The sequence below is a fragment of the Rhinopithecus roxellana genome, chromosome 2, assembly GCF_007565055.1.
Source record: "Rhinopithecus roxellana isolate Shanxi Qingling chromosome 2, ASM756505v1, whole genome shotgun sequence".
Taxonomy (NCBI): Eukaryota; Metazoa; Chordata; class Mammalia; order Primates; family Cercopithecidae; genus Rhinopithecus; species Rhinopithecus roxellana.
Window position 1 is genome coordinate 312,899 of NC_044550.1, and position 18,940 is coordinate 331,838.

The 18,940-nt window shown below is 40.1% G+C and overlaps 2 protein-coding genes across 2 annotated transcripts in view; one reads left to right on the top strand and one right to left on the bottom strand.

Moving 5' to 3' along the window:
* HERC3 (HECT and RLD domain containing E3 ubiquitin protein ligase 3) overlaps positions 1-18,500 on the top strand; it is a 121,989-nt gene extending 103,489 nt beyond the window's left edge. The window contains exons 24-26 of the mRNA XM_010356900.2: positions 14,021-14,204; positions 14,431-14,533; positions 16,711-18,500. Coding sequence (XP_010355202.2) covers positions 14,021-14,204; positions 14,431-14,533; positions 16,711-16,919 — 496 coding nt within the window. The 3' untranslated portion in view covers positions 16,920-18,500. The remainder of the gene's footprint in view (positions 1-14,020; positions 14,205-14,430; positions 14,534-16,710) is intronic.
* On the bottom strand, positions 5,765-7,739 carry NAP1L5 (nucleosome assembly protein 1 like 5). Its single transcript, XM_010356897.1, has one exon. The coding sequence runs from the start codon at positions 7,597-7,599 to the stop codon at positions 7,051-7,053; it is 549 nt and encodes a 182-aa protein (XP_010355199.1). The 5' UTR covers positions 7,600-7,739; the 3' UTR covers positions 5,765-7,050.
* Positions 18,501-18,940: the final 440 nt, after the last annotated feature.

The window sequence follows — 18,940 nt, forward strand, 5'->3', positions numbered from 1 at the left end:
CAGTAAATAATTTATTTTCAGGTTGTTTATTTCCTTAGTAAGAACAGGCTTTTTATTCCATATAGTCAGATAATGTTTTTAGAATTGGGAAAATTTATGGCAGATCATAAAGCAGATTTGTTAGCCCAGTTGATTTCTCTTCCCTTCTTGTTTTGGGGATTGCTTTAAACATTGCACATGTGTGCAAGTACATATGTAGATACATATATAGCCTTTAGTCTTTCAAAAAAATGCCAGAGGAATACCAATTCTATTCTTAGCTTTTGCATTAGGTTTCAGACAAGATAATGTGTGCATCATTCGTTAGAAGCTAACAATGGGATAGCAAGCATCCTGAGGAAGGGGAACATTCAGAATGTCCTCATCCTTTGGTGGGTCATCATAGTGCTCTGTGAATATGATACAGTGGCTGGGGAAATGAATGACCTAGTGCAGGAATAGGCAATTGGCGATGTAGTCTGCAGTTGAGGCATTTGCCAGAACTTTTTACTCCTTTTCATATCTTTGTCAAGTTATTACTCTTAGCATATTTTTGTCTCTGTCTTTTTTGCTCTGTTTCTAAGTCTGAATTTTTCTCTCTTTCTGTTTCTTTGCTTCTCTCTCCCTGTCACTCTCACTGTCTTTCTCCTTATTCAAAAGACATTTCTTTGAATCAACAGTTGAATTGACTCAACAGTTCTGGGAGAAACTGTGCAGGAATAGTAAAATATAACACAGTTTGTTTAGGGTGATAAGCTGTTCTCAGATGCAACCATAAATGGAATATGAAGACTAAATTGGGTGGTTGAATCTGAAGGCGTTCAGAGAAATCAGCTTGGACAGATGCATCTGGGAGGACAGATATGGGATAGAGCTAAGTTTGGAAGCCTACTAAGATTTGGATACTAGAAAGTAGAGAACAGGACATAAATATGAAAGGTGCTCTGTAAAGGGATGGAAAAATCTGAGTTGTCAGTTCAGACAGAGAAATTTTGATTGCATTATACTATGTTCATGATGTATGGAACAGCCTCTGTACTAGGTAGAAATTTAGATTTTGGTTTTTCAGAGTACTCATTGAGTACACTGTGAACTCATCCATGCTGCTTTAGGCACTGCTGTACATGTCTGTGTCACTCAGTGACAGGCAGGAGACCCTGTTGCTATCACAGTTACCTGTCTGTCTTCGTTTGGGCTGCTGTAAAAAAGTACCATAAACTGGATGACTTATAAACAACACAAATGTATTTGTCACGTTCTGGAGACTGGAAGTCAAAGATTAGGCTGCCAGCATGGTTAGATTCTGGCGAGGGCCTTCCTCCACATTGCAGACTGCTGACTTCTTGTTGTATCCTAGAATGGTGGAGAGCAGAGATGGAAAGCAAGCTCTCTTGTGACTCTTATAAGGACACCAGTCCCGTTCATGGTTACTGCTGCACTCTTTACTATGGCTGTTTTGGTTAGGGACCACCAGAAAAAGACATGAATGAATTTTTTTTCTTTTCATTTTATGCTGCACAAAATAGAAATCTTACCAACAAAGTACATTGAGGTCCTGATAAGAAAGGGTGTATGAAGTTATAAAAAGTTGATCATTATAGTCATTATTTCCTTGGTTATATGCCATAATCTAGTCATTGGCAGTCCTACGTTTTATGACTAAGAAAATGAAAGAACTGTAAGACGAATACCTACTGGACTTTTAGGCAGTTGTATACACAGATACTGCTGGCATTGAGGCTGTTTTTGTTAACAGTAAGATATTTGCTAGCATTGCTGCCCCAGGGGAAAATGCCAGAGGAATACCAATTCTATGTTCATAATTTATTCCATTTCATTTGGTTTTAAAATGCTTTCTATCCTTGGACAGAACCTATACAGTCAAATGAGTTGTAGGCATCCAGGTAAAAGAACATCTGTGGCTGATTACTGGTGGCTGCATCATAGACAAATCTTGCCACCAGCTGGTAGTCACATCTGGATAATACTATATCACATGACTACTCATGGTTAAGCATTTCTCATGGTCTATAACATGGTGTTATTACCATTAGTGAAAAACCCACACACCGTTCTAGATTCCCTAATGTTTACCTCAATTTGATGCAATCAGATTAAATGCAATTGCTGTCTTCCTATTTTCCCCATATTAAAAAAGACAGATGACACACACTTGGGGCTGGGGGGGCAGTAGGGGGCGGAGAGTAGAGTAAAAGGATCACATAGTGAGAAATGCCAAACTTAAGGTAAGTGCTTCAGAGGGCATCTAGATTCTATAGTGAGAACCTGAGAATAAAACTCATGCATAACAAACACTTCTTGCTCCTTAAGATCTACTTCAGGACTGCTGGCAGACTTCAGTTGATCTTTCAGGATAGTTTCTGAGGGATGCAGTCTTTACGATCTGCATTGTATTTGCATTGGACTATTACAGGAACAGCAGAATTAAAATGCCAGTAACACTTCTTGAGTGCTTACCATGCGTCAGACACTATTTGAAATATTTTATATGTAAGCCTCCCCATTTACTGATGAGGAAACTGAGGCACAGATAGGCGTAAGTCTCTTGTTCAGGGTTGCACAGCTAGAAGTCCAGGATTCTAAACCAGAGCCAGGATTCAAAGCCAGGTGGTTTGAGTCAGACTGCACTCCATGGGCATCAGCATCTGACCTCTCAGGGGCTAAGGCTGGGGCTCGAGAGTTCCCATCCTCCTTTCCGCCTAGGAAGAAAAATGACTTTGAAGACTTTGCTGTTTTTCATTTCAGGCCAACTAGGTAATGTTTTTAAAAAGCAAAATTGGAAGAGCTGAAAACAGAACTATATACATATGAAATGGAGTGTCTGAATTTTTAAACTTAGGTGAAGACAGTGCTTATATTTAAAATGCTATTACAAAGTCCTCATGAACACCCTTAATAATGACTGCATGGTCTGCTATGTGAATGTGTATTTTTCTGTTTCTTCACTGTTGAATATTTGACTTGTTTGTATGTTCTTTTTTATTCCTCTTTTTTGTCTTCCCCCCACCACCATTTTTAATAAGACTATATCAAGTATCTTTTGTGTATAAAGGATTTTGTGCCTTTAAAATTGCTTTTTAATGATAAGGTCTCAGGGGTGAAATGGAATTAAAATGTATAACATTTGAATTTGTTGATAGGTATTTTTGATAAATTTATTTTGCTAATGAATTATACTCCCTTATATGTCATTATCACCATTTCACCCAGTTCTTAGAAAAATGGTATGTATTCTTTAAAAAACAAAAAAGAAAAAACTAAAAAGATATTTAATCTCACTTATAAAATGTTGCATTTCTTTCACACATAGGCTACTTTACATACTCTACACAGTACTGATCTGTTTTACTGCTGTTTACCTCTAAAATATTTTGTTTAAAAAATGAATTAACTAGAAGGTGGTGGTTGCACAGCATTGTGAATGTACAAATGCCACTGAATTGTTCCCTTTAAAATGGTTAATTTTGTTATGTGAATTTCACCTTAATAAAAAAATGTGTGTATGTGTGTGTGTATGTGTTAATGTGTCTATGTGTATGCACTGAGTGTACATTCTCAGGTAGAGAGAGCTGCCATGCCATTTTTCACAGTAAGCCTTGGCATGCCAGTTTTCTGTGTAATAGAGAGTTGGTTGTGTATTGCATGCTGCCTTTCTTTCTTTCTGCCAGTTAATTTGTGCTTTGTTGACTAATTTTGGCCTATAATAGGTTAAAAATGGTTTATGAATGATAGTGTTTGACCTACCTTGAAGCAAGGGTATCCTGCTAGATGCAGGTTTTAGGGTTGCCAGAGAAGCTATCAAATAAGCAGTCCAGGAAAGAGTATAAAGATTAGCCCAGTTAGAAAATGGCAGAAATCGCTTGACATCACAGACATCCCTGTATCCTTAGAGAAGTGGCCAACAATGGTTGGTTTCTAGCTGGTAGCTAGAAAACCCCATAGCTAAAGTGTTATCATAAACAAAAGGATTGCTGGCCAGAGCACAGAGCTAGGAACACTTGTCTCTAGACTCTGCCAGAGCCCCAGCTCACCTAGTGCTGCAGGTTCAGGAACACGCAGTACTAGGTGTGTTCTTTCTGCCTCAGTCGGGGTTTGCAGTCTTTCTTCTTTTTAGAGACTCTGCTGATGTCCTTTATGTATTTCTCTAGTAAGACTTAATTTTCATATGATTCATAGGAACTCTTCATTATGTTTAAGACTACTAACCCTTTGCCATCTGTATCTATTGTAGGTTTTATTCTGTTTTTGCTTTTGAAAATGGAAAGTGTGTCTTTAACTCTGTGATTTCTTAATTTTTGTGTTGTCATGTCTGTTACTTCTTTTGGTCTTATATCACTCTTATCCGAGCCATTCCCTGTCCAGTAATTGATGTAATTGATAAATATTTAGTATATTTTCTTCAATTAGTCTGTAGTCAGAGGTAAAAATCTAAACTGTTTCCAAATTGCTAAAGGTTTTCTTAGCTGTTCTTAAGGTGAGCATTATGGTAATTATATTAGGTTTCAGATCCAGTTTGAGTTTTGATTAGAATTGTGATAAAAGTTAATTTGGGAAGAACTGACATTTTTGTGATATTCAATCTTACATCCAAAGACTTATGTTACATTTATTTGTTTTTTATTTTTACATAGGTTATACACACTTCTTATTAGAGGTTTTAGCCTTTCCCATATATTTTGATCATTATTAGTGCCTATAAATGGTTATTGGTTTTTGTGTATTTATCTGATAACTGGTCAATTCATCAAACTTATTAAATTGAATTTTCAGTTGATTCTCTTGGGTTTTCTATATGTAACAAACATTTCCCTGTACTTACACCTCTTAGCTGTGTTTCAATCATTTTTGCTTTTTATTGTACCCAGAAAAATAGTAAAATGATAATCTCATTCCTGGATATAAGAAATGAATATTAAATTTTATTAGATTTTTTCTCTATTAAGATAATCATATGATTAAGATAATCAGAACTTCGTATGTAATATACTATTCTGATTTTCTCTTTTGGGTGGCCTGAGCATAAGGAAGATTAACATTACCTTAAGGTTGTTTGTACTCAACAATCTGTTGTTATTAGCAACAGGTCAGTGCTGCCTTCCATTCCCTAGGATAAAGCAATTTAATTTTGCTTCTTTGTAATTTTAACCCTGCAGGGAAAATGAAGCAAATGGCATCTGATTTTTTAATTTTTTTGGATTCCAGATTTTTAAAAAAACTTTCTGCTTCATTCAGAATGAAGCAAACAAAGTTGAAACAGCCTTTTTTGTATATTTTTAATGTTATATTGAAGTCTTTTATCCTTTCTGGGAGATAATAAAAACCTGATATTATGTTGAGGAAACCAAAACAAGATAGTTTATTTAATTTCCCGTGTTTCTGAATTAAAGGCCACATTCTTCTCTCATAATAAGGAATCATAAACATAGGAAGGCATTGATGTAGTGATGTCCATTTCTCCCATTTTGTAACAGGAGAGAAGGATTGAATTTCCAATCACTGTCTTTATCTTTCATGTAATAATAATAACTAAGAATTATTTGGCGCTTACCATGGTTTGGATGCTATTCTATAGGCGTTATATGTATTAATCCATTTGCTCTTCATAGTAACTCATGAGGGAGGGACTATTCCTATTCCCTTTTGTAGATGAGGAGAAATTGAGCACTGAGAGTATTAGCTGAGTTGCCTAAGGTACATTACTAATAGGAAGCAGAGCTGGGATTTGAATACAGGCAGTCAGAGTACCGAGTCTTTTGTGTATATTTTTTTTGAAAATACTGTTTTATTAACACCACAGTGGTAAACAACTTTAAGCTTATGTTTCTTTATAGATCACTAGCTCACACATAATTCAAAACCCACACAGAAGCCAAGAGTCTTTACATTAAATATATTCTTCCTAAAAATCCTTACTGTATGCGTCTGTCCTCAAGCAGTAAAATTTGATTATGCACCATTTTATAATTAATATGTCACATTTACATAGCAAAATAATGAAGGCACAGCTAATACAAGCAAACTTAAATCCTTTCTACTTCTGAGCTGGGGGTAGGGGCACACACTTGGATTGGTTCTTCAAGTATATAGTTTTTCCAAACATTAGCTTCAGTGAAGAGTTCTGATGATTTTCACAGCTACACCCTAAAAGCTACATGACAGAAAGACGTCACAAGGATCAAAATACATAACACTGGATACACATGCTTTACAGAATTTGCTACATTCTACATCTCTTCAAGTAAATTAATATTTCTAAAACATTAGGTAAAGTGATTTAATACTTAAACATATTTGGGGTATTTTTTATGTCTTTGTAAATAGACACTACTAAGAAAACACAAACATGAGATTGTAACTAATGAATACATATGTTGACAGTATTTTACAGGTTTTACACCCTCCTTCTTGGAACCATGTTGTTCTCTAAATTCAAATACTCAGACATTTTTCAGAACTTGAAATGGCAGTTTTCCTGGCCTTATTAACAGTAGTGTCATGATCTCCATTGCAGTCTTCCTCAGTGCCATCAATCTCCAGTAAAGTGTAAAGCTGATGTCTGCGTTACAAAAGCAAAGTCTCAAAGATGACGTTTTTCTTGGGGTCTTCCTTCTCTGCACAGCGAAATGTCATGAGTAAAGAAATTTAAGAATTAAGCACTGAAAACGTGTTCAGTCATGGCCTGGGTGTTCCATGTGTAGCGTATGCTGTGTGATGAATGGGTTTCAAAGTGACGTTCTTTACTTCGCATCTATTAACACCCTTTGTAAACCTTAATCCTCATAGAAGAGACCATGAAAACATAATTTTGGGTTTAATTCGGTTTTCTTTAACACCTTTTGATATATTTATTATGTTCAAAATGAAAAATTTGAATCGAGCTGGCCAGGATCTAATTGCTTCAATTTAATCTATTTTAGGAATGTCAGAATAAATTCACATTGTGTTTTGGTCAAAAACCTGAGCCTTTTTTTTAAGTCCACCAATATTCTGGGAAAAACAAAACCAAACTGTTTTCTTCGTGGGCTTTCTCTTCATCCATCTCTGCCCCCCTTACTTCTTGGCGTCATCAGGCATCTCGGCGTGGGCATCGTCATGTTTGGCCCCCGCGGCAGCCTCTGCTGCAGCCTCCTCCTCCTCCTCCTCTTCCCCCTCCTCCTCGTCATCCTCGTACTCCTCTTCCTCCTCCTCCTCCCCCTCCAAGGTCCATGCACACCCCTCCATCTCGCCGGTGAGCTCTTGGATCTTGGCGAGTAGGGGCTTATAGATGTCATTATACTTTTTTTCCAGAGCCTGAAATTCCTTATCAAATTTGGCTTCTATCTTATCGCATCGCTTCTGCAGCTTTTTGAGGGCCAGGACTCGGCATTTCACCGAATTAGGCAGGCTCTCGATAAAGTCATTTTTCGGCTTTGGGGCATTCTCTGCAGGGGTCTGGGGCTCCTCAGCCATCTGACCAGCCGCGCTGTCAGGGTCACCAGCCGCGCTGTCACAGTCTCCACCCTGCGCACCGCCTTCCGCCATTACCTCCTCCGCCGCTGCCTCCGCCGCTGCCGCCGCCTGGCTAGGCTCCGCAGGCCCCTGGTTTTCCGAGTCGGCCATGTTCGGGAAGAAGCCGCAGAGGTCTAGGAGGGATCCCGCAGAGGCCCTGCACCCGAGCTGGTCCAGAGAGATCTTGCGGATGCGGCAAGTGGCGGTGACGCGCGGCCGCGGGAATGACGTCGGCCGCGGCCCCGCCCCCTGCTTTTGCGGCACTTGACTGGCTCCCCACTATCAGCTGACGGCCGTGCGCTCATACTGCACCAGATTCCTCCTGTTGCTACCCTGACGTCTCCTGGGCCCTCAACACCAGCCTGTTGGACAGACACCCTGTTCCCAGCCCACCCATGTACCCACCCCCTGTAGAGCTGGGCTGGGAGTGTCAGTGGCTGCTCGAAGTACTTCTTCAGGAACTGCTTAGATGGCCTCAGCCCGTTTTCCGTGTGCTCCTCACCCCCATCCAGGCCCTTCTACAAATGCTAGTACATATGTCTTCGCTTACCTCTGCATCTCTCTCCATAGCTGGCATTTGATCACCTCTTAGATTCCTCCACATTCCTCTCCAGGCAGTGGAGGAACGGGCAAGCTGGCTCCATTCTACCCTTTTGGGGACCTGGGGTGCATGTGTGTGGATAGGGCAGCTTGCATATCCAAGCTCTGTACCTGTGTGTCCACCCAACACCCCCTTGGCCATCCCACACACCTGGCGACACATACCCTGGTGGCAAGGTCGTCTCTCAGCAGGACACCCCTGGAAGCAGTTTTGGAGTCATTTGGGTAGGAAATCTCAGAGCTCCCAGTGTCCTGGTGTGTGTTCTAGAAGGTTCTACAGAATCTTTGGTCTATGGGAAGTACTAAAGCTTGAGGAGGGCTGAACAAAAGCAAGTCTTTCTAAAGCATGGGGCCCAGGGCCAAAGCCCCCTCTTATCTTGGTTAAAGCATGTGCCATCTATCCCACCCTGCTCACATTCGTCTTCCCGGTCTTCCCCCAACACCATCTGCTTTCCTGCCTTCCCCATTATCTGTTTTTCACACCTTTCCTTGCCACCATCTTCTCCCTCCCTCCTGCCCCTCTCCCGCACTGTTATGCCCCACCTTCTGCCCATCTTCTTCCCCCCTTCTTCCCCACTCACTGCCTTCTTCCTCACCTTCTCCCCTCCCCGCACTGTCCTTTTCCCCACCCTCCTCACCCTCCTCACCATCTTCTTCCCCACCCTCCTCACCCTCTTCTTCCCCACCCTCCTCACCCTCTTCTTCCCCACCCTCCTCATCCTCTTCTTCCCCACTCACTGCCTTCTTCCTCACCTTCCCCCCACCCACGCCCTTTTTCCTCACTCTCCTCTCTTCTTCCCCATCTTTCTCACCCTCTTCTTCCCCATCTTCCTCACCCTCTTCTTCCCCATCTTTCTCACCCTCTTCTTCCCCTCCCCCTAGCCCCATCCTCTTCCCACCCACCCACCCACCCAACCCCACCTCACCCATCCACCCAGCCCCACCGTCTTCTTCCCCACCCACCCATCCACCCAGCCCCACCGTCTTCTTCCCCACCCGCCCACCCAGCCCCACCTTACCCATCCACCCAGCCCCACCGTCTGCTTCCCCACCCGCCCACCCAGCCCCACCGTCTGCTTCCCCACCCGCCCACCCAGCCCCACCGTCTGCTTCCCCACCCGCCCACCCAGCCCCACCGTCTGCTTCCCCATGCTCTATCTTCTTCCCCACCTTCCCCCACCTTCTTCTTCCTGTCTTCTTTCCCACCTTCTTCTTCTCCACCTTCCCCCATGGTCTTCTTCCCTACCTTCCCCCGTGGTCTTCTTCCCCACCTTCCCCCCAACCCTATTCTTTACTCTGCTCACCATCTTCTTAGTGGCTCACTGTCTTCTTCTCTACCTTCTGCCCCCCTCCCATATATCATCTCTCTTGATGGCTACAGCTACCTTGAGGTTAGGAAGGATGTTTCTCATTTTACAGATAGTAAACTTAGAAGCAAATACGGTGAAATCGTCTTACTGCATGTATCACTTAATTGGCAGATTCAGGGGCAGAAAATAGGCCTTTTGACCCCTATAGTATGGAAGTTGTGACAGACTTAAAAAAAAAAAAAATCCCAATTTTTGGTTAAATTCACTTGACTAACTTAACCTGCTTAAAATATTTAGGGCATGCTCATCTTTCAAGATTTTTATTTTCCTGTCTCAACAGATCTTAAAACTTAAACTAGTGTTAAACTAGACTGTTTTTTAAAAAGTCTGGCTTATTGAGGTATCATTTACATAACAGTAAAATTTGCGCTTTTGGGGGTGCTTTCACAAGCAAATACAGTAATGTAAGCACTGTAGTAATCAAGATATAGAACAGTAAATCACCTCCTAAAGGCCCCTTGTGCCCTTCCCCAACATCCAGCGCTGGTGAGCACTGAGCTGTTCTCTGTCTCAATACTTCTGTTCTATCCAGAATGTCAGGTAAATTGAATCTTATGAATGTAGCCTTTTGAGCCTGGCTTTTTTCACTAGCAGAGTGCATTTGAGATTCATTCATGTTGTTGTATATATTGGTAAATGTATTTTTTATTATTTTTTATTTTACTTTTTATTATTGGGTAGTATTCCCATTTGTGTTGTTTCCAGTTTTTCGTAATTGTGAATAATGCTGTGATCATTCATCTACAGGTTTCTCTATGAGATTTTTATTTCTCTTGGGTAGATACTGAGCAGTGGGATTGCTAGGTCATACAGTAAATGTATGCTTAACTTCATAAGAAGCTGCCACATTGTTTTCCTTCCATAGTGGCTTTAGTCTGTTTAGCAGTGTTGCTAGAAAGGAATACCGGAGGCTACTAGCTAGAAGATTCAAGATTGGGCATCTAGATGGTGAGAGTCTCAGGTTGCTTCCTGAGACTGTTGAGCTATTTCTACCAATAGTCTCTTAAGTGAAATCTAGATTTTTTTCTGTCAAGCTCCTCAAAAGTCTTCCAGGCTCTACCTATTTCCTAATTCCAAAGGCACATCTACATTTTTAGGTATTTGCTGTTGCAGTACCGTACTTCTTAGTACCAAAATCTGTGTGTCAGTGTTCTCCAGAGAAACAGAACTGATAGGGTGTGGGGCCAAGGGGGACAGGGGCAGGGACGGATTTATTTTAAAGAGTTGGTTCATGTGATTATGGAGGTTGTCAAGCCCGAAATCTGTAGGATAGGCTGTCAGGCTAGAAATTCTGGCAAGAGTTAATATTGAAGTCTTGAGTCCAAAGACAGTGTGTAGGCAGAATTCTTTCCTCTTTGGAGGACCTCAAGTCTTTTTCTCTTAAGGCCTTCAACTGATTGGATATGGCCTACCTACATTATGGAGGGTAACCTGCTTTAATCAAAGTCTATGAATTTAAATATTAACCCCGACTAAAAAAATATCTTAACAACATCCAGACTTGTGTTTGACCAAACAACTGGATGCCATAGCCTAGCCAAGTTGACCTATAAAATTAACCATCACAGTCTGTAATAAAAATTGTTGTGATGGCATTTCTCTTGGGTAATTGTATCAGAAAAATGTCATTAGTTTAGTGTAATGGGTTTCAGAGAAGTGAGGTGTTATATACAGTGTGAGAAACTTTCAGTATCAATGATTAACATGTACAATAATCTTTTTACGTTAGTGGCTTTATTTTAAAGATTGCAACTTATACCATTTTAAAAATGGGAAAAGAAAGGCTTACTAGTTAGATACAGAACATGGCAGAGCCTGGATTTGAACCCCTGTCTGCCTCACTTATCCACTGTATCACACCATTTTTTGGTTAGTTATTGGTATGAATGGTGAACATGTAAAAAGTATCTGCTTGGAGGAAACCCAATAATTCAAATGTAGCTTTATAAAGTATTAAATTACAGTGATGGATAAGTAGTAAATAACTATCTTCATGATGTGAAGTTTTAAAATTGTTTTAAATCTAGAATACAAAAACTACATAGAATAATGTGACAAACATTTGCATATATGATCCACAGTCAACAGGTATTTACTTCAGATTTTTAATAAAAGAAAAAAATTACTGATACCGCTCAACTTCTTTTTGTATGTACCCTTAATTCCATTCCCCTCTTCCCACCCTTCTTTCTTACACAGACAAAACTCTTATGAATTTGATTTTTTTAAATGTTTTTATAATAAACATGTATATTAAAACAGATTTTCTTTTTTGGAGACAGAGTCTCGCTTTGTCACCTAGGCTGAAGTACAGTGGTGTGATCATGGCTCACTGCAGCCTTGACCTCCTGGGCTCAGGCGATCCTCCCACTCAGCCTTCTGAGCAGCTGGGACTACAGGCATATACCACCAGGCCTGGCTGATTTTTTATGGAGACTGGGTCTTGCCATGTTGCCCAGGCTGCTCTTGAATTCTGGGCTCAAGCCATCTGCCTGCCTCAGCCTCCCAAAGTGCTAGGATTATAGGCATGAGCCACTGCACCTGGCTAGACAAAGATCTTTTTACATTAATGTCTTTGTTTTTAAAAATGAACACTTAAACATCTTACATATGCATATGTATAATTTCATACTCATAAGCAAAATCTCATATCCATAAACAATATGATAATACTAGCTAATACTTACAAAGCAGTTGTTATACACCAGCCTTGGTTTAAGCACTCTTACATGTATTCACTCATGTAATCCTAAAGCAGTCCCATGAGTTATCTACTCTTACTTTCCCCATTTTACAAATGAGGACACAGAGGCATAGAGAAATTAAATAACTTGCCCAAGAGTCACAAGCTCTAAGTGACAGACCTACTACCTTTTATAAGTAGCATTGATTTAAGTGTTAAAACACAACTTACATAAATGCTGTTATTATATTTTACTGAACATGCAAATACTTGATTTTCACTCAGCATTGTTCCTGAGATTCTATTCATTTTGCTAAGTATAGATCTAGTTAATTCCATTAAAGTGCTCTGCTTTATGGTTTCCATCATATGACTCTACCATCTTTTCCTTGTCCGTGTTCATATTAATGGATATTTAGTTTTGTTTCTCTAAATTCTCTATATTACAAGAAAATGCTGCAGTAAACTTCCCTGCAGTCATCTTCCTGTGCACATATGTTAGCATCTCTGCATTACCTGCCCGCTAGCACAGTAGCATGATCAAGGGTATTTACATTTTTAACTTCTCCAGGTATTCACAGAATTTCCCCCCAAAATGTTTATGTCTGGGTTCACAGTTTATATTTCCACTTGTGAGAGACTGAATATACCTACGGACAATGGCCAGGCCATATATAAAAATGGACCTGAGACCCACAGTCTGTAGCAACCTGCCCAGGAAACCAACCTTTTATCTGCAATAAGCAGCCCAGGAAGCCAGCCTGCTATAAGTCAGACTTACAGGGAGCCTGATGGCCATCTCTCTCGATAACTTTTGTAACGGTGGGCCCAAATAGGCCAGGATGTGATTAATAACCAACAACTTCCTTAATTTTTGTTCCTACTTCCAATTTAGAACCAACCAGAGAAAGCCAAATATGCACCCTTAACCAGTCACATAGGATGCCCCACTTCTAGTTATAGCCCACCTGCAGCTTCCCCAGGCTAGCAGCCTCCAATCAGAGTGCACTTGAAGCCTTCCCTCTTTCCACTGTAAAGCTTTTCCACTCCTCTGCTTGACTTTGAGTCTCTTCCACAGCACAAGTGACAGTGGCAGACTCTCTTGCTATAGCAGCTCTGAAAAAATAGCCTTTGCTCTTCTCATTTGGTTGATCTTCATATATTTGCATGGTTGTGATATGTGACTCCCATGATTTCAGTTTATCTTCCTACCAGCTGCCTATGAGGTTTCCATTTTCCCCACACCTTCACCATATTGATACAATCTCATTTTTAACCTTATGCCCGTCTGATGAGTGCAAATGACAATTCACTCGTCTTCATTTGCATTTGCCTGATTATTAGTGAGATGGAGCCATTATTTGAGATGGTTCTTTCCAGATGTAAAGGTTTTATAAACAAGGAGTTATAAAATTAACCTTTTAAAATAGGTGAGGATACAAATGTCAAGTGGTTTAGCTTTATTTGTTTCTGAGGATACGGAAAGTGGCCTAGAACTGTTATCTCAGACTTTTTATTTTAAGCAGAAAAAGTCTTATTATATTTTCCACACTAAATTTTAAGCAGGACTTTTAACATGAAAACTGGAATACCTCAGGTAAAGCCAGTAGTTTAGTTCTACTTACCTGGCCTGCTCCCCTTCCTACCTGTCTTTTACTGCCTTGGATCATCTGAGGCACTTGGTGGAATGTTAGGGCTGGGGATAGAGAGGGAGGAGAGGAGAGCTGGTAACCTATATGATGCTTTAGGATGCCTCCTGATGTGAAAATTTGATGAAATTCCATTTTTTATCACTCCCAATCTCAGTGTAGAAGAGTAACTTCATAAGCTTTACAAGAGTTTGAGCTAAATGTATTTGATTTCTTTTGTGTTCCGGCAGGCAGGAATTTGTGGATGCTTATGTCAATTATGTCTTCCAAATCTCAGTTCATGAATGGTACACAGCCTTCTCTAGTGGCTTCCTAAAGGTGTGTGGTGGCAAAGTACTTGAGCTCTTCCAGCCTTCAGAACTGAGGGCTATGATGGTGGGGAACAGCAACTACAACTGGGAAGAACTGCAAGAGGTAAGCACAAAAGATCCTTTAACTCCTTTAACTTCGGCGAAGCAGCAGCAGCTTGGGGAGGTGTTCCCAGACCCTGGTCTCGTTCCAAGCATACTGTGGTTGAGTTAGATTTAGAGGTGTCCTGTATCTGAGCACTTATTTCTTAGCCTCAAATGCAAATGATATATAATGTCCACTAAAATATTATTCTAAGATACATTTTTTTCTTTTTGTCTTTTTTGGACAGACTGCCATCTACAAGGGAGATTACTCGGCCACACATCCCACTGTAAAACTATTTTGGGAAACATTTCATGAGTTTCCACTGGAAAAGAAGAAGAAGTTTCTCTGTAAGTATCAGTAATCTCAATATGGTATTTGTCTACATTTTAGTCTTACATACAGTATAGGATGATAGGCTCCATGGCTGAGGCTTAACTCATTTAAATGGTAAAGATCAGGTAATTGTAATTCACTATATGTATGCTTTTTGTCTTAATGATATCTCAGGCACAATATAGGTTGTTAATCCAGATCTGTTGCCTAACAAGAGGGGTTGCATGAAAGGAAGAAAAGAAGCATCTCACTGATTTTTCTTTTCTTTCTTTCTTTCTTTTTTTTTTTTTTTGAGACAGAGTCTTACTCTGTTGCCCAGGCTGGAGTGCAGTGGTGTGATCTCAGTTTACTGCAACCTCCACCTCCTAGGTTCAAGTGATTCTCATGCCTCAGCCTCCCAAGTAGCTAGGACTACAAGCACCTGGCACCATGCCCGGCAGATTTTTGTATTTTTAGTAGAGATGGGGTTTCATCATGTTGCCCAGACTGGTCCTGGTCTTGAACTTCTGACCTCAAGTGATCTGCCTGTTTTGGCCTCCCAAAATGCTGGGATTACAGGTGTGAGCCACCACGCCCAGCCTGATTTTTAAATTATTCTAAAAATACAAATTATTTTATATATAAGTTATTCAAGTATTACATTTATGAAGTCAAATTGTTTGGATTAACCTCTCTTATCTCTCTAGTCTTTAAAATATATTACAAAGTATCCAGATGCAACTGGGAAGGTGTGATTTATAGCAGCTTTACTGAGATTATAATCTGTATACCATACTCATTTAAAGTGTGTACTTCAGTGGTTTTTTAGTATATACACACGGTTGTGAAACTATCACACAGTCAATTGTAGAATATGTTCATAGCCTCAAAAAAGAAACCCTATACCTATTAGCAGTCATTCTCCATTTCTTCTCAACTCCCCCACCAGTCTTTATGTCTCTATGGATTTGCCTATTCTGGACATTTCATGGAAATTGAATCATACAATATGTAGACTTTGGTGGCTGGCTGAATGATGTTTGAGAAGGGTAGTAATATCTTTGGAAAGGAGAATGAATTCTAATTTACATGAACAAATTTAGCCTTTTAAAAATAGTTGAAATATCTCTCAGTTTGTGTCTGTGTATAATCAGTGTCAGAAATTAGCTAGTGCATACTATGGAATTTTAGTCATGTAAAACCAAAGCATGGGGTTTGATAGGCAGTCTATTTTGCTTTATAAGACTAGGCATATATTAGTATTAATGTAGGACTTACCCCCAGGTTCTGTTGCTCACATTGGAGCAAGGATGAGAGGAAGTGGAGATCTTACACAAGAACTCTTAGAAAGGAGGACCCCTTCTCCTCTGCCTGGGCGCACTGGCTATTGAGAAGCAGTAGTGGAAGAGCTGAAGGACAGGTTAAGGTTTGCCCAGTGAGCTTATAAGGCTGTGACATTTGAGAGACGCCTGCTCATGGTCCTGGGATTTCCCTAGAAAATGGCACTTTCTATTCATTAGACTTATGGAAATGTTTGTTAACTCTGGAGATTTTTGGCAAGAAAGTTTATGTATCATAGCCTCAGGGAATGGCAGGTTATTTGAAAATGCTTCTTAAGCAATGATTTTCTTATAGTAATTTCCAGCAATTCAACTATGAGAATGTTGTTCAGCACTAGAAAACAAGGAAAGTCAGCTGGCTGTCTTTCTCTATCTCCCTCTCTCTCTTTTGCCACGTCACAGTGCATGTCACAGGAGTGCAATGTCTAACATAATGTTTGGGTCAGCTCTTCTGGTTTAAGAAAAATGGAGACATGGAAAGGAGAGCAAATAGATCCTAAATGGAATTCCATAGACAAGGTGGTACAGGCATCAGGCACTTCAGGTGAGAGGAGACCCTGAGGTCAGAGACTTCAGTCTTCTGCCTGGTTTCCCCCTGAGATCAGCTGCTCTTTTCCTATGACAACAATTCCTTCCCTCTTTGATTTTGGGAAATCTCCTAAAATTTGTGAGGGCGTACATTTGATTGAGGCCTTTTTTTTTCTTAAGTGCATCTAAGCATCATTCCACAGGATGCATATTGGCACATAAATGTAATTGTACTTCTCATGCAAGCCACAGGGTGTCATGCCTTCCTCTCCTGTTGCTAGAAGGACCTCTGAGATCCATTTTCCATTTGCTTAGCTCCTAATGCCATTTCTCGTTCTCCCCAGTGTTCCTGACAGGCAGCGATCGGATTCCCATCTACGGCATGGCCAGCCTGCAGATTGTCATCCAGTCCACAGCCAGCGGGGAGGAGTACTTGCCAGTGGCCCACACTTGCTACAACCTTCTTGACCTCCCCAAGTACAGCAGCAAAGAGATTCTGAGTGCCCGGCTGACCCAGGCCCTTGACAACTATGAAGGGTTTAGTTTGGCCTGAGGCTCCTCAGCTTGTCCAATATTTCCCTTCCTTCCTCAATGTCCACATTGAGACCTATACAGAAAATCATGGGGAGTGATTTCTATTTTTTTATTGTCTAAGTGGATTGGGACTTTAAAATCCTGAGCCTGGTTGATGTGTTTCTGGGATTGTATAGCAGTAAACAACCTTTTTGAAAAATTAGGGGTTGGGGATGGGGTAAAAAATTGGCCCTTGTATGGGAGATGTTTTTGTTTTTCTTTTGTTTAAACCAAACTACCCAGTATTCCTTGCACTTGTGAATGTGTTGCACTCTGCTGGATGAAATGGCAGTGGGTTTTTAAACTTTCATTTCCCAAATGTCTCTCTCAGCCCTGATCTTTTCTCATAATGCCTCCTTGTCCTTCTCTTAACTTCTCATTCCTCTATGAGAATGATTTAGACTGATCCGTCCTTTCTTATCTGCGCATGCAAGAACATCACCTTCCTCTGTACACTTGGGAATGCCTCTGGCTTGTTGCAGCCCTCCTTTAACCCAAAGGAGGAAAGGACTACTTCAGAATCTCCCAATTCCAAAAAGCTGAGTCTGGGTCCATTATTTTGGCAGCACTCCTAAGAATTTATGGGAGCCTATATAAACATATCTTGCTTTTAAAAAGTTTTTGAGGGAATAGCAACTTTCCCATGGCTGTGCCTATTTCCTAGACCTTTTAAAAGATGTGCAGAGCAGCTTAGCATTCATTGTAGCTGAGCCTAATTTTGTTTTCTTGCTCATCCTTTTCCCTTTGACAATTAGGTTAATTGATAGACCCATCACCCCTTCCGCTCTTGCTTTTGGAGCAAATTGCATTAACTATTTTGAGTCTCTATATTGTCCAAGAAAAGTAGAAATAATAAATTTACTTTCCCCTTTTCTATCACCTTATGTCCTCTACCATTTTCTCCTTGCTCCCTTCCCTTATTTTCTCCTTTTCATACCCTGCTTCCTCCCTGATTTTCCTTTCGTTTCTTCTTTATTTTATCCCATTCTTTGTTACTTGACTCAGTGATCCCTTCCTCTCCTCTCCTAGTGGATGCATGCAGCCTTTTTTTCAATTTTTATTTAAATTGCAAAATTTTTACTCAGATTTTTTTCCTCTTCCCTAATTGCTAAGATTTAAGGACGTTCTTTATTATGAAACTTTATCACATTCGAAATGTTTGTTTACAGTGGGATTTTAGGGGGGATTGTGTTTAAATCAAATATATGTATTTTAAAAATAATGACACGCTCAACCTTCCTCATCATGGAGTAAGAAAATTCTACATGATTAAAGAATCCATGTAAGTCTAATTTTAAATTCCTGATAACTAGAGAAAAGACTTATTTATATAAAATGAAGTATTTATGAACTGTGATAAAGCATCAAATCTTGATGAAGGATTGTAGATTTTTGCTTTTTTTGTTTTTAAAACTTATTCCAATTGCTAAATTGGTAGTTTTTCAGTCTTTATAAATACAGGATTAAAAATATATATACAGTTATATGAAATGTTTATTTTCTATGTGTGTGCATATAGTTCAATATTATGCAATAAATTTGGTGTTTTAACTTAAAACTATTTCTTATTGTACTTGCAGAATGGATAGATTGCTTTCAATAGAAGCATTAGGTCATACACTCAGATAATGTAATAGAAGGTCAGATTCGATTCCTGCATAAGAAAGTAGAGCCAAGTGCTGCAGAAATGGAGAAGAAAGCAGGGGCAAGGAGCAGATGGTATTAAGGAAGAATGAAGTTTCTAAAGGTTGGGATGGACGAAAAGGTGTTTTTCAAGGAGAGAGAGGTTTTAGCAAAGGCTCAAACATTGGGGCATATTTAGGCAAGAGCGAGGAACAGTTTGAAGGGAACATCAGAGGAAATAGACAAATAATAGTAAACAATGGTAAGTAAGACTTGGGAGAAAGAAGGTAGATTTGGGGCTGAGGAACTAGCCTAACACTGGAGCTTTAGTAGTAGCCAAGTAGGATTTGTTTCAGTGTTCAGAACCTGAGGATGGTA

Bases quoted from the DNA above. Each gene is read 5' to 3' on its own strand.
- NAP1L5 (XM_010356897.1), bottom strand. From the start codon at position 7,599: ATGGCCGACTCGGAAAACCAGGGGCCTGCGGAGCCTAGCCAGGCGGCG.